The sequence below is a fragment of the Nannobrachium achirus genome, assembly GCF_963921795.1.
Source record: "Nannobrachium achirus genome assembly, chromosome: 12".
NCBI lineage: Eukaryota > Metazoa > Chordata > Actinopteri > Myctophiformes > Myctophidae > Nannobrachium > Nannobrachium achirus.
The window spans coordinates 5,509,475-5,525,260 of record NC_137832.1 but is presented as its reverse complement, the minus strand read 5'-3'; the positions used below and the strand labels follow the sequence as shown (position 1 = coordinate 5,525,260).

At 43.5% G+C, this 15,786-nt stretch overlaps 1 protein-coding gene across 1 annotated transcript; it reads left to right on the top strand.

Annotated features, from left to right (window-relative positions):
• Positions 1–3,761: 3,761 nt before the first annotated feature.
• LOC308296010 (mitochondrial dicarboxylate carrier-like) lies at positions 3,762–4,625 on the top strand (the record flags this gene model as incomplete). Its single annotated transcript, XM_080739119.1, has 1 exon — positions 3,762–4,625. One exon carries the CDS (start codon positions 3,762–3,764, stop codon positions 4,623–4,625), a length of 864 nt encoding a protein of 287 aa, XP_080595245.1.
• Positions 4,626–15,786: the final 11,161 nt, after the last annotated feature.

Below are 15,786 nucleotides of genomic sequence, written 5' to 3'. Positions count from 1 at the left end.
ACCGGGAGTGACATGAAGCAAAGGCCGTCAGAATCGGGACCCGAACCCGCGACGCACGCTGGACAGAACCTTTCTCCACACTGCTGTCCGGGTGTGAAACAGCCTACCAGAACATGTGCTCGACTCCATGGAAGATTGAAAGCAGAGTGCATGTGTCTGTATGGACAGCTGCATTCTCATCCTGTACATTTCTGACACAGATGACATTATTAACATTAATTATACATATGTAATTTGCTGAGTCAAAACCATGTTGCCATTACATGACTAATTATGACCATCTTCAGCAAACACAGGCTTATCATTGCATCAACACAATATCAGCTACAGTACGTATAATACAGTGACACAGAGTACTGTACTTAAGTACATCTGTGTGACTCCATGATATGAAAACAATACAGCAAAGTGTTGATATAAATTCTTAATGGGAAACATTTCCCTGCTCTTAGACATTTAGACGGTGTCAAAGGTCATGTCTCACCTATAGACACAGGATCTGACACAAACTTTGACCTGATGGACAAGAATACATTTATCCTCCCTTTAAGAATTTTAACATTGATGTTTTGTCTGAGCAACTCTCCCAGTAGTTGACTGTTCCATTGCCTTTGGAAGCACACACACTGATTTATACAAAAAATAGACGATCTACAAGCAAGCTCACAAAACGTCATGAGCTTGTCCAACTGCAATTTCTGTTGTGCAACACGACGCACAACCAAGTACAAATCATCAGCCATCAGTAGTATAAACACCTAAACCTATGATGTCACACAACAATATAGAAAGAAGAGAACGGTTGATGTGCACAAACCACAGTCTGTATAAGATGTTGCCGCATGGAAAACGACTACGCAGTCTCAAAGCTACTGGACACAGACTGCAAAAAAGCTTCTTTCCACAAAGGCACATGAACGAACTGTCAATAACAAGAAAGATCCAAGGCAAAAGGAATCACTAATGCTGTTGGTGTATACAATATACCAAACTTTATGCACATGTACATTTTGAGGATGCTCTTTTATTTTCTCTTTGCCCTTTTGCACTCTCGCGCTCTCTTTCTTTACTCAAAAAATCTTTCTACGTCATTATTGTTATTATCATTTCTTAGATTTTGTTGTTTGCTGCATATATATTCACCACTGCATTGTCTGAAGGATGCCAAACATAAAATAAGTTTTACTCTTATGTACCTATACAAACCTGAACCTTGAACGAATATAAATATAAACATCTCTTACTGTCACTCACTGAGACGATCAGATTGTTGCGGGACATCTTCCTCCTCCGGTCCTGTGGGTTCTTACATCATCATCATCATCATCATCATCATCACCAGTACCAGCAGCATCACCTCTGCAATCCAGAGGACGATGCTGGGTTTGAGAAGACGCACCTTCTCCCTGTCCGTCCCGAGAGTGTGTGTGTGTGTGTGTGTGTGTGTGTGTGTGTGTGTGTGTGTGTACTGTGTATTAGTCCATCTCGCATGAGAAGTTCACTTTTTCCCAGGTACCCATCAGCCTGAGACCGGGACAATGACGCCATAGAAACTCTAGAGCGGCGCAATTTCACTAGCTATGAATAATTCAGAAGAATTATGACTGCCATTATGTACCATGCAGCTCTCTCTCTCTCTCTCTCTCTGTGTGTGTGTGTGTGTGTGTGTGTGTGTGTGTGTGTGTGTGTGTGTGTGTGTGTGTGTGTGTGTGTGTGTGTGTGTGTTACAACACAAAGATGTGTGCACAGAGGAAGAGGGTTCGAAGTCTTTATTGAAGCTATTGTAAAACAAACTTTTTGATTGATTGATTGAATACTTTATTAACAGTTTGCAATAAATCGTACAGTGGTACGATTTATACAATGGTGCTAAAAGGATAACACAAAAAGCTGAGGGCTTGTTTCCACACAGTTTTTCCGAATAGTTTTACTGAGTTTAAGTTTAGGAATAAGGTTAGGTTTAGGCATAGTGTTACTAAGGTTAAGGTTAGGAATAAAGTTAGGTTTAGGCATAGTGTTACTAAGGTTAAGTTTAGGAATAAGGTTAGGTTTAGGCATAGTGTTACTAAGGTTAAGTTTAGGAATAAGGTTAGGTTTAGACATATGATTTTACTAAGGTTAAGATTAGGAATAAGGTTAAGTTTAGACTTTTTTCTACTCGGTCCGAGTCTCTTAGGAGAGCTGTGGGAAGTTCAGAAATCCATTGTCTTGTGACATCATCATTTCCCACCCAAAAATGCATCAATATTTTTGAAAAAAATATTTAGATTTGTATTATCGCGAGAACAATAGCTTCCACTTTAACATTGCAACTTTTCAGGAGTAGAAAGCCTGAATTTTCTATTAGCTTGGATTCCCAATCGATGATGTCACAAGACGATGGGTTTCTGACCTCCCCAGAGCCCTCCTCTGAGAAAAAGGAAAGAAAAAAAGCTATTTTTAGTGAGGGCCAATTATATGAAGATAGGTTGAAAAGTGGTGAAGTACTCCTTTAAGGTTATAAGGTTAGGTTTAGTTTTACCGTGGTTGAGTTTAGGAGTAAGATTAGGTTTAGGCATAGTTTTACTGAGGTTACATCTAGGAAGACCAGGTAGAGGCTGCTCTGAGGTCGCCAGATTTGCGCCTTGGGCAACTGTGTTTTGGGGCGAGCGTTGTGGTATTCAGCCGTCCCACCCTGGCATAATGAGCATGCTGGGTGAGTTCTAGGTGTGAGGCCAACTAGTAACCTGACCACTTTGTTGTCAGAGGTCTGAAGCCTTGTTTTTAAAGCCTTTGTGATGCTGTGCCATGGTGAGGTGCACTTCACTCAGCCACTCACATATGTGAGTATCTGTGTGAGTATGTGTGAAATAAGTGTGTGTGAGTGAGTGACTGAGTGACTATGATTACTCTGAAAATAGCAGCTCTACAAGCTCACAGCGGGTTTTAGCGCGACACATTATGACAAATAACTATAAAGAACTGTGAGCACGATCTACAAGCTCACAGTCTTGTACATGGAACAATTCCATTGACCAAATAATCCAAATCTGCAGTGGAGTAACTATTTTATTTTGGCATCAATAACCAATACGTGACTTGCGCTCCCAGCGTGCATATCCGAACGCTCCCTAACGTGCGCCATGGGAAGTGAGGAAAAGAAGCTAAATTTCAAAAATAGATTGTACATTTTTCACTATTACATTTTACAAGAAATAAACTTTTCCCAAAAATGGAGACGGCTGACATCATAGATGTCTGACGTCATAGACCACATGAGACTGACGCACTATGTCCATATATGAGCATTCCGAGATATGGGCTTAGCATAGTCAAAGTGACATTGGATGAGAGCTCCAGCTAGAGTCCTCAGTGTAGCTCCTACTGACCAATGAGGAGACCCTGAATAAAAACCTTGTTGTTTGGTTGACTTTCCTGATTACTTTGGCATTTTTTCACTGGAAGGAGTTTTCTTCTCAAATACAACCCAGGTATTGTGATAACTGTGTCACCACCACCACTTTGACTGTGAAGTCTTCGGCCTTGCAGAGGTTCATTCTGGACCCATTCATAATTAATGAAGAGTATAAAGCCAATCATCACCAAACACTAACACATTAATACAAAGAAACAATGAAGTACATGACTATATCCATCCGCAAACACATGTAATCACTGTATCCGTCTGTCCGTCCGTGCAGCACTGCACTGATAGATAGAGGAGGTACGGGTCCAGGTCCAGGTCCAGAGCTGCTGTCTGTCTGTCTCTCTGTGGACACATCATGACGGAGCGACGGACGTCGCGGTGGTATTTCGGGGGGCTCGCCTCCTGCGGGGCCGCGTGCTGCACGCACCCTCTGGACCTCGTCAAGGTGCACCTGCAGACGCAGCGCGAGGTGAAGATGAAGATGGTGGGCATGGCTGTTCACGTGGTGAAGAACGACGGACCGCTGGCTCTGTACAACGGCCTCTCCGCCTCTCTCTGCAGACAGCTGTCGTATTCCATGACTCGGTTTGCTATTTATGAGACCGTGAGAGACATGTTGGGCAGCGCCGACGCGGATGCCCCCGTGCCCTTCTACCAGAAGGTCCTGCTGGGAGCGTTTGGTGGTCTCACAGGAGGTCTTGTTGGCACACCGGCCGACATGGTGAACGTCAGGATGCAGAACGACGTCAAGCTACCGCCGGAGCTGAGGAGGAACTACAAACACGCCGTCGACGGACTCCTCAGGGTCTTCAGGGAAGAGGGTGTGAAGAGACTGTTCTCTGGAGCTACCATGGCCTCCAGCAGAGGAGCGCTGGTCACCGTGGGACAGCTGGCGTGTTACGACCAGGCCAAGCAGCTGGTGGTGGGAACGGGCCTGGTGGGGGATAACGCGTTCACACATTTCCTCTCCAGCGTCGTCGCTGGAGGCTGCGCTACGTTCCTGTGCCAACCTCTGGACGTGATGAAGACGAGGCTCATGAACGATAAAGCAGAGTACTCGGGGTTGATGCATTGCGTGCGAGTCACTGCTAAACTGGGTCCCGTGGCGTTCTACAAGGGTCTGGTCCCCGCTGGGATCCGGTTGGTTCCTCACACGGTGCTCACCTTCATGTTCCTGGAGCAGCTCAAGAACTACTTTGGCATCAGAATCATCTCCTGAGCATGCTGCGGATGACCTCTGACCTTACGAGCCCCTTCCCACCCCTGCAAGGTCAACCAATGTGTCACAGGCTGTCACTGAACATTCCAAATCCCTGGCCCTTGCTCTGTTCTGGCCAATCGCAAGGATTGGAAGCAGTGCAGAAGAATGGAGGTGAAATTAAGGTTGATAGGTATATGTGTAGATTTCCCTTTTTGCTTTCTCTCCCTGTGTCAAGCCAGATCTTGTGTGGAAACTGGAAGCCATCCCAGCAAGCACAGTCAGGACCTGGACCAATCAGTGACGTCTCCCAGCAAGCACGGTCAGGACCTGGACCAATCAGTGACGTCTCGATTGGGGCCAGATGAAGTCAAACCATGACTAGTCAGATCTGGCCTAGAATATCACCTGATTTCAACCAACATAAATCCTGCCCATGAAAAAGGACGTCCTGGATTCATCAGAGAGAGTACGATCGAGGCCAGATAAATATAACTTGTCAGATAAGTCCCAGAATATCACCTTATATGCTTATATTTAAACTAACATTACAAACAATAACAATAATCCTGTCAAACAAAAAAGTCCATATGATGTGGATTCTATGCATCTCACTGCACTACTCAGAACTGTTACTTTCATTATTAGCATGGCCCTGAATTGAACAATATTGGCATGTTTCACTTGTTTGCGTTCACTATGCTGATATTTTAGCATTGCAAACAGAAACAGACTTTACTAACTCACCTGCCCTAACCCTAACCCTGACACAAATTTAAAATGATTTTGATCCTCTTTCTGAAAAACGTTCAACATTGTGTATTTTCCTATTGTTTTTATGCTTTGAGGAAGGCTTGGAGATAAATCTGCAACGTTATGTTTTAAAGATTATTGCTTTATTTCTGATGTCTTACCAAATGAGACACTGGGATCACCTCAGTTCCTAACAGACAGACCTTTGACAAGTAGCCTACATGGGCAAAGACTTTCATGTTATGTGATGTTATGCCTCTAGAGGGTGCTGTTACTCTACAGGGCAGTGTAAGGATGGAGTGTGTCACAAAAGTTTAGTTAAGTTTGGCCACTTTAATAGTAACAAGGTTCATGTCATATAGGCTAATACTAAGGAATTAGAGAAAATGACAGCATTTCTGACCAAAAAGATATCTGCTGAATCCATAGCTTATACCTTTTACAAAACAAAGATAAACTATGTCAAAATGAAGATACAAAAAAAGAACAGAACAAGCTTCTTTAGCCTACCAGGAAAAGTAGCATACGCTGTAATACATAAGCTAATAATACAGAAGGCACATTCCTTTGGTTTTATTTAATAAATCCTGCCCACGAAAACGGACGTCCTGGATTAATCAGAGAGGGTCCGATCGAGGCCAGATAAATATCATATCTAGTCAGATATGTCCCAGAATATAACCTTATATGCTCATATTTCAACTAACATTACAAACAATAACAATAATCCTGTCAAACTAAAAAGTCCATATGACGTCCTGGTAATGACGTCAAGATCATCCCCATATGGGCTGTGATCTGGCCTAGTTCTGAACATCACCGGAGGACGTTATCATAACGTCATCATGACGTCATTTGGCTTGCAGGGTACCGTCATGAAACTGTACCTTTTCCTATGCAAACTAACGTAATCAATCAGTCATAACATTGCATGCAGACAATGACATTGTGCATGCAAACAATAAGTAACATTGTGTGTGTGCATGTGTATAGTAATATGATGCATGTGCATGAATACAGTAACACAGTGCACGTGCATGCATACACACACACACACACACACACACACACACACACACACACACACACACACACACACACACACACACACACACACACGGTGCACGTGCATAGCCTACAGTAACATGGTGCATAGAAGAAGCAGCTCAGGTTTCTCAGGCTAAAGTTAGCTGCAGCTTCAGGAAAAGCACAAAGGTGAATGAGGTCAACACATCTAAAGTTGAGCACTGGGATGAGACACATCACACAGATACAAAATAGCTGATCTACAAGCTAACAACACGTCACAGACAGTGCAACACGTTGTGTTCTTGTAGATCTGCTGACACAAGTATATAGCAAATATACAAGCTCACAGCGCGGCACAGAGTGCCACATTTGCCAAGTCCAAACCTAACCCCTAAACCTAACCTCTAAAATCTGGATCGGCATCGAAAGCAAAAATTTGACATGAGTCAGTGTCACTGCCCGTTGCCAGACTTGCACGAAGACAATTTATTTATATAGCAAAACCACTTTAACCAAAACAATGGAAAACAAAGTAAGAACGAAATAAAAACAAAAACGGAAAATGCGTGGCGCCTCCTGGCCTACTAGGCGCATACCACATAGGCTCTGTGTAGCCTTCGGCAGGTCGCTGGTTTGATTCCTGAGCCCGACCAGACGTCCAACTGCGTGTCACTCCCCGTTTCCTGGCGGTCTACTGTCCTATCAGTAAAGGCGAAAGCCCAAAAAACTGAAAATGTTAAACCATGACATCCTTTGTGCTTTTTGATTGATTGATTGAAGAATTCATTAGAAGTTTGCAATAAAAAGAAAAGTACAGTTTCATGACAGTACAAATCACTGGTACAAGGTCAACTAAAAGGAGATCCTAGAAAGCAGAGGCTTATTTCCACAGGAACCACACTTTAAGTATCTCATATAACATTGAAAGACAGACGGATAGAACATAGTACTTTATCTAGGATAATATCATATTTCAAAAGCAGAGGCAAAGGCAGAAAAAAAGGGGTGGGGGGGGAGCATGGGGGATTAGTCTATTTACAAGTCACGGGTAGCAGCCGCCTGAAGGTGACTTTTCATACCGATTTTGAAGGAGGCTAGGGATTTGATCTCCTTTAAGGCTTGTGGGAGGGCGTTCCACATGTTGATGGTATATCAGGAGAACGAATTAGAGCCTTGTTTAGTGTTAAATCTAGGTTGAACATGATTAGTGGAGCTGCCTCTGGTGTTGTGATCGTGAACATCCTTGACCTTTAGGAAGTAGTTTGTCAGGTATGGGTATCTTGGAGGTGTAGTGAATCTTGTACACCAGGCCCATGCACTGCAGTGCATGCATGCATGTGTCAGTCAGTGATATGTGGAAGTGTTGTGCTGCCTCTCAGCATGCAGGCAACAAGCACAACACGCACAGCTGTGACAGGGGCGTCAATTGGGTATGGCAGGGGTATGCAGCTGCCATACCCTGGGTCCAGGGGGGGAAATAAAAGTTACTTTTAAATATAAATACATGAATGTCTCTTTGTCTATCTGTGCTGGTTATTATGTTGTTAAAATACAGTAAAATAACTACAAATGCAAAATGTTACAAAATGGTCACTTCAACAAGGTATTATAATTATATTCTCCACATTTTTATTCATCTTGACAGAATGGTATATTCCCAGGTTCCGCAGGTCAGCTGCACAGGTGCAATGCATTATTGTTAATTGTGGCACGTTTACTAACATGCCATGTTAGCTGCACTTGAACAACTGTTCCAGGCTGCCATATCCAGCCCAATAAACCGTAGGGAAAAAAAAGAAATGTACTTCTCAAAATAAATGTATCATGCCTGTTGATAAGGTATGGCAACATGCACGTTCAAGACACCAGTCATGTTGCCATACCTTATCTTTTTCTGAACTGAAGCCACTGAGCTGTGATAAACAGTGATTCATCCTGAGATAAACGCTCCCTGATAAACGTCTCTGTGAGTCACAGTCACACAACCTCCGGAAACCTCCTATCTCCACAGTCTAACATTTTGTGTCGTTTCGTAAATCAACGCCCTACTTGATCATATGCAAAAGCATCAAACGTATAGCAGATCAACAAGCTGGAAACGCCCCGCGAAGCATCGCGTTTCGAGCTTGTAGATCCGCTACTTTTCCTGTTTAGGAATTTGAATCCAAGGAGCAGTTCATGACGTATGAGGTTTCTAACCGACAGAGATGATATCGTCACTGTCAGGCAGAAACCTCATATCTCCAGCTGGTTTCAAATTTTTATGTTTTTCCGTAAATCAAAGCCCTGCTTCCTCATACAAAAGTGCCGCACAAAAGTAGTGAAAATAGCCGCTCTACAAGCACACAACGCCTCGCACCGCGAGGCGTTGTGTGCTTGTAGATCGGCTATTTTCACTGTTTTAAATCATTTCTTTTAAATGCTAAATACAAAACGAACGGTTGCGGACATACAAGGTTTCCACCCAACGGTGATGTACAGTATATGTCACCAATCTGGCCTACTGTCTGTTGCACACAGCCTGGGAAACTAATACAGGTCACAGTGAAAAACAAAAGCACCGCCTCAGAAAAACCCCTTCGGTGAACTCTGATCGTTGTGTATACTGTTGCCTATCTAACAATGTAACGTTTTGTAGGAAGAAAATGAGACAAAGCAAAGGGTATGCGTCATGGAGGAGGAGGCATGGGGAATGAACAATAATGTTGAACATCTTTACGTTGGTATTGAAACAACACTGTACGAAACATTGCACCTGCTGCTATTTTACTCTCACATGACGCCAACGCCTATATGCTTTCACATACGCCATCTGTATATATATATATATATATATATATATATATATATATATATATATATATATATATTAAGGGTGCCGGAAAAAATCGATATGAATCGATTATCGGTTTCAACACTAGCGATACGGCCGCATCGATGCCCGTTTACCCGGATCGGTCCAAATCGCGGCCGTATCGGTCGATGTATCGGTCCTAAAGTTATTAATCGGATTATCTGGATTTTATCATTAAATAATTAACCTGCTGTGAAATTCTGACTTACTTACTTACTCAGTGTTACAAATCATTACTTCAAAAGTGAGCGCTTCTAAACACAGTCAGTGCTGCAGTGAGTGCAACGGAAAGAAAAAAAAATAAAAAGCTGCCTGCTGCTGTCCTCCGATAGAGCTGGGTTTCTGCTTACTGCAGTCACTGTCCTGCGGGAAGCCGCAGATCTACAAGCCCACAGCGTGTTGCATGTTGATGGGTTGTAAACTTATAGATCTGCTACTTCCGGCAGAACACTGGTGCGTGTATGACGCTCGCAATTGTGCGACACATAGCGACTTGTAAACAAACCGACAACGTGGTTCCATCACTATGGATTATTCCAGTGGAGAAACGCAACGGATTTTATAAGAATGTGACAGTAATGGATTGGATAACACTTTTCCCAGTAGAACCATCAGAAGTCCCCCCGCACTTGTCGACAGCAAAGGTAATAATCACAGCATCAGCTTTTATTGCAAAGGGCAACTATAGAGTATTGGTTTTCAAGGTGGGGTCCGGGGACCCCCAAGGGTCCTTGAGGGAGTTCTAGGGGGTCCTTGGCGAAATGACAGGAACCAAATGGACCCTTGGGTATGTGTAACTCAGGGGAGTGTACAAATGGAACCAAATGGACCCTAATGGACCCTTGGGTATGTGTAACTCAGGGGAGTGTACAAATGGAACCAAATGGACCCTAATGGGTTCATTTGGTTCCATTTAAACTTAAGACAAGAGCCTGATCCATGTCAAACTGGGGGTCCTTGACATTGATTTTTTTTTTTTTTTTTTTAGAACTACTGCAGTAGAGCCATAAGATAACAAGTAGACATGATGTGTGCCAGACTTCAAATGTTGCACTTACTTTATACTACTGCTGTTGTTGCTGTTGTAAAGTGGATCTCTTTGAAATGATCTTATTGACTGAATAACAGCAAGCTCTTTTACTAGTTTTATTTGGTGATCTGATCTGTGGCATTGCTGAGGATTGATCTGATCTGTGGCATTGGTGAGGATGTATTTTAGTTTTTCAGTGTTATTATAGCAGCTTTGCAAAGTACAATTATTGCACTGTACTGAAGCCTGAAGGGCCAGGCCTTTTGTGTGTTTGTTTTATATTTCTCCACCTGACCAACTGTAACTGCTAAAGTGAAGCTCTTAGAAATGGAGAAATGGGTGTGTGAGACAGATTTTCAAACCATGTCAGTAGGCTTTGTAGTTTACAATTTTCTTTTTTTGTATCTACATGTCTGTGTCTGAATGAACACAACAATGACATGATACTAAAATGATTTGTTATCCAGCTTTCTTTACAATGTTCTGTTATTCCTTGGTCTTTTATGAGATATCCATTATTTGAAGGTCAGCAATGCTACTTTATAGATTATAGCTTCTTAATTGAATGGAAAATTAATGTTTCATTAAACGTATGTATCAGATCACACCGTATCGAATCGTATCGAATCCAATCGAATCGCATAAAATTCCACAAAATCGAAATCGTATCGAAATTGCACCGAATCGAATCGTATCGAATCGTTATATGTAAGATGTATCGTCTCTGAATCGAATCGTAGCCCATGTATCGGATACGTATCGAATCGCCTTGTAAGGGATGGATACACACCCCTAATATATATATATATATTAATCACATTTTAATCGCATATTAATATTTGACCCGAGAAGCATTTTTTTCAAGTAACTCACATTTCGTTGTACGAGTGAATCAACAAGTGAATTTTTTAAATCTAAATTTCGCATCCACAGGGCCAAGCAAAGCGCTCTGATCGGCTACTTCTCCCTTTGTTGTCTCTTCTTGGTTGGTGCATCGCTATGATCGGTATGCCCGAAACTGAAGGTTCTGTGGTGCAAAAACTAAGTGCGATTAAAATGCGTTCATTTTTTTAATAGCATTAATTTTCTGTAATTAATCGCAATTAATCAGCCCTAATATATATATATATATATATATATACGTATTTGTTGTTGAAGTGGTTAAATGTCTTAAAATACACATTAACACGAATCCAACGTAACACAAGGCTGTCAAACAAGTCTATGAAGCCATCTATAAAATCTATGAACAACACATGCAACACACAATGTTATACAATATGTAGTGGGGGTCCCTGCTTCTCTCTCTCTCTCTCTCTCTCTCTCTCTCTCTCTCTCTCTCTCTCTCTCTCTCTCAGCTAAGGGGCCCATAACAACACGGAGGACTCCTGGTGTGAACACTAAAAGGTCAGCTAGTGGGACTGCATGCAGCTGGTTGTTGCGTGCATGTTATGTACAGATATAGGGAGGTCAGTAGGATGTTATGTACAGATAGGGAGGTCAGTAGGACAGCCTTATGATCCACTGCTGTGTTAACTTGTTTTCAACAATAAGGTCATTATATAGAGTCAATATTGTACCCACCAGTCCTAGATAGTAGGCCTACAAACAGGTCACTGCATCCCAATTTAAGGGAGTAGTTCATCCCCTAGAAATGACTTATTTTTTATCAATTACACACCCCATGTGCGCATGTGTGTGTGTATTGATTGAAGAATTTATTAGAAGTTTGCAATAGAAACAAGTACAGTTTCATGACAGCACAAATCACTGGTACACGGTCTACTAAAAGGAGATCCTAGTAAGCTTTACAGCGTATTTACACAGGAACTACTTTATGTATCTCATATAACATTGAAAGACAGACGGATAGAACAGAGTAGCCTACTTTGCATAGGATAACATCAATTACAAAAGCAGAATTTACAAGTCTCGAGTAGCAGACCAATTTTGAAGGAGGTTAGGGATTTGCACTCCTTTAGGGCCTGCGGTAGGGCGTTCCACATGTTACTGTAGCTGGAGAACGAATTAGAGCCTTGTTTAGTGTTTAATCTGGGTTGAACATGATTAGTGGAGCTGCCTATAGGTGTTTTCTGTGCGTTTAAGCGGGTTAAAGTTAAACGTTGCTCAACATCATTCGAGTACTTTTTCCACCACTCCGCCCCCAGCAGTGGGTTGTTGACATGGAAGACAGGGAACAGGGAGGAGATGTGATCTCAGAGAGAAGAGCAGAGCTACAGGTTCTTCAGCTGTGTCCTCAACACAACACAACACCTCTCACGCACACGCACACGCACACACGCACATGCACACGCACATGTGTGTTGGTTCAATTATGATGTCATTGCGTTTCCTGGAAAAATTGACTGCTTTTCCCTTGAAGGCACTTATCAAAACCAACGCCATCTGAGACACACAGACAGACAGACAGACAGACAGACAGACAGACAGACAGACAGACAGACACACAGACAGACACACAGACAGACAGGATCTCTCTTCATATACACATACGACAACAACAACACTATAACACACTATAGTGTAGCAGCTAACAGACATCAATGCACTTCAGGAACAAAACCCAAGTCAAAACCAGGGGGGAAAAAAGCTTGGTGGAATGTGGACTAAATGTGAACTAAATTCCATCTTCCTGTTTCACTGCACAATTCTGCTGAGTGTCTGCTTGTTGTTGTTGGAGGAGGAGGAGGAGGAGGAGGGGACACGCTGTTCACCACACTGGGTGTGTGCGTGCGTGCGTGTGACAGACAGAGAACATGTGTGTGCTGAGACGTGGAATAATAACAGCAGAGAGAGGAGAGAGATGGAGGGATAGGGAGAAGATTGTTTGCACGGCTAGAGAGTTAGGAGAGAAATGTGGAGGGAAATGTGGGGAGGAGGGGAGAGAGAGAGAGAGAGAGAGAGAGAGAGAGAGAGAGAGAGAGGAGGGATAGAGAGACAGAGAGAGAGAGAGAGAGAGAGAGAGAGAGAGAGAGAGAGAGAAAGTGGAGAGAGGGGGTGGGAGAAGAGAGAGAGGGAGAGAGAAAGATAGAATGAGAGAGACTGTGAGAGAGGACGGATAGAGAGACAGAGACAGAGAGAGAGAGAGAGAGAGAGAGTGGGAGCTGTTTGTGTGTCTTTGGTGATTTATGATTATGTTTTCTATTTAAAATTGTGCGTGTGTGCGTGCATCCATGTGTGTGTGCGTGCGTGCGTGCGTGTGTCTGGTGGAGGTTTAACAAGGTATGTGTGTATGAGAGAGAGAGAGAGAGAGAGGGATCCTCTGACTGTGGTGGGAGGAGACTGCAAATCCCCGGGGGTGTGTCCGACTCCGGAGGCGGCGCTTGGTGGGGGGGGGGGGGGACGCCACGAGTGACAGCTGATGCAGGGGGCGTGGCCACTCTGAGCAGACAGAGACGCACGTGGCCGAGCTGGTCTGCACGAGAGAGAGAGAGAGAGAGAGAGAGAGAGCAGCACAAAGAACACACACACACACTATACACACACACACACACACACACACACACACACACACACACACAAAGAGCACCATGTATTCTAGGGAACAGAACACAGGACATCTGCTACAGGCACATGGCTGTGTGCACAGTACACACGCACGCACGCACGCACACACACACACACCACACACACCACACACACGCACACACCCGTGCACGCGCGCCAATTTGTCCACACGCGCAACCTTTCAGACAAACATATGGACCCTCATTATGCATTTATAAACTGCAAAAGAGACACACGCACGCGTGTGCACACATGCAGGCACACATACCATGTATGGCAGACGTGTGTAGAATATGCAGATTTGGGAAACGATACCGTTGTAGTTTCACCACGTCAGATGGTAGCTAATTATAGCGCACGATACGTTCAAGTGCTATATGTACAGTATACGGTAGTCTACACAGTACAGTAGTGTACAGTAGCCTAGATCAGTGGTTCTCAACCTTCTCAGGCCGTGACCCCCCAAAATAAATCATAATATTTGAACTGGGGACCACCAAAATAAATCATATATGAACTGGGGAACCTCCAAAATATCTATCTCAAAAAGCATTGCAATGCAATTAGCTATTTTCACAATGATTGCCGCCTCTTTCTAATATTCCCTCACCACCAATAGTTATATTAACGGTATTTGACAATTTGGCCGTTGTTTCAACCGATGAATTTTGATTCAGTGACAGTCTTTTTTCTTTTCTCTTTTAGGTATTCAAAAGGTCCTAAGGGTCTTAAATTGTCACTTCGATGTCATACGGGGACACCTGAAGCTGCTCCATGGCACTGTAGGACGCTGCATAAATTAGGCTTACGGTAGCTGGGGACTCCTACTGTAGCTCCCTCCCTCCCTGTAAAACTACACATCCCATGAGGCAAAGCTGCGGCACAGAGTCATCACAGAGACAGGAAGTGAGTGGTGTAGAGTGGCTAGACAGACACTGACTCAGCAAATCACATTCATTTCACATTCACCCGTTCCACTAGTTCTGTCTTTGTATGTATGTTTGTATGTTATGTATGCATGCATATACAGTATGTGTATGCGTGTGTCTGTCTGTCTGTCTGTCTGTCTGTCTGTAAATGCTTCTTGTTCAGTGTAGGGCAGGGTTCCCCAATAGGCCATTTGCGGCCCGCGGGGGGCTACTGTCTGGTCCCCACCAACCCCAGTAATAATGGTGGTATAAGAGCAGCAACAACACTAGCATATCGTCATTGTTGGGTGGAAACCTCGTATCTCAAAATGTGTACGTTCTTTCACAAAGTAAAGCCCTGCTTCATCATACGAGGCTGTCGCACAAAAGTAGTGAAAACAGCAGTTCTACAAGCACACAACGCCTCGCGGTGCGAGGCGTTGTGTGCTTGTAGATCTGCTGTTTTTACTAGTTCAAATCGTTTTTAAAATGATAAATGCAAAACGAACGGTTTTGGACATACAAGATTTTCACCCGACAACGACGACATAATTCAATGTTGTGGCCCTCGGCTTGGTACCCTAGACATAATTCAATCAATGTTGTGGCCCTCGGCTTGGTACCCTAGACATAATTCAATCAATGTTGTGGCCCTCGGCTTGTTAGCCTAGACATAATTCAATGCTGTGGCCCTCGGCTTGGTAACCTAGACATAATTCAATCAATGTTGTGGCCCTCGGCTTGTTACCCTAGACATAATTCAATGTTGTGGCCCTCGGCTTGTTACCCTAGACATAATTCAATCAATGTTGTGGCCCTCGGCTTGTTACCCTAGACATAATTCAATGTTGTGGCCCTCGGCTTGTTACCCTAGACATAATTCAATGCTGTGGCCCTCGGCTTGGTACCCTAGACATAATTCAATGCTGTGGCCCTCGGCTTGGTACCCTAGACATAATTCAATGCTGTGGCCCTCGGCTTGGTACCCTAGACATAATTCAATGCTGTGGCCCTCAGCTTGGTACCCTAGACATGATTCGGCCCTTGGGGAAAACCAATTGGGTAACCCTGGTGTAGGGT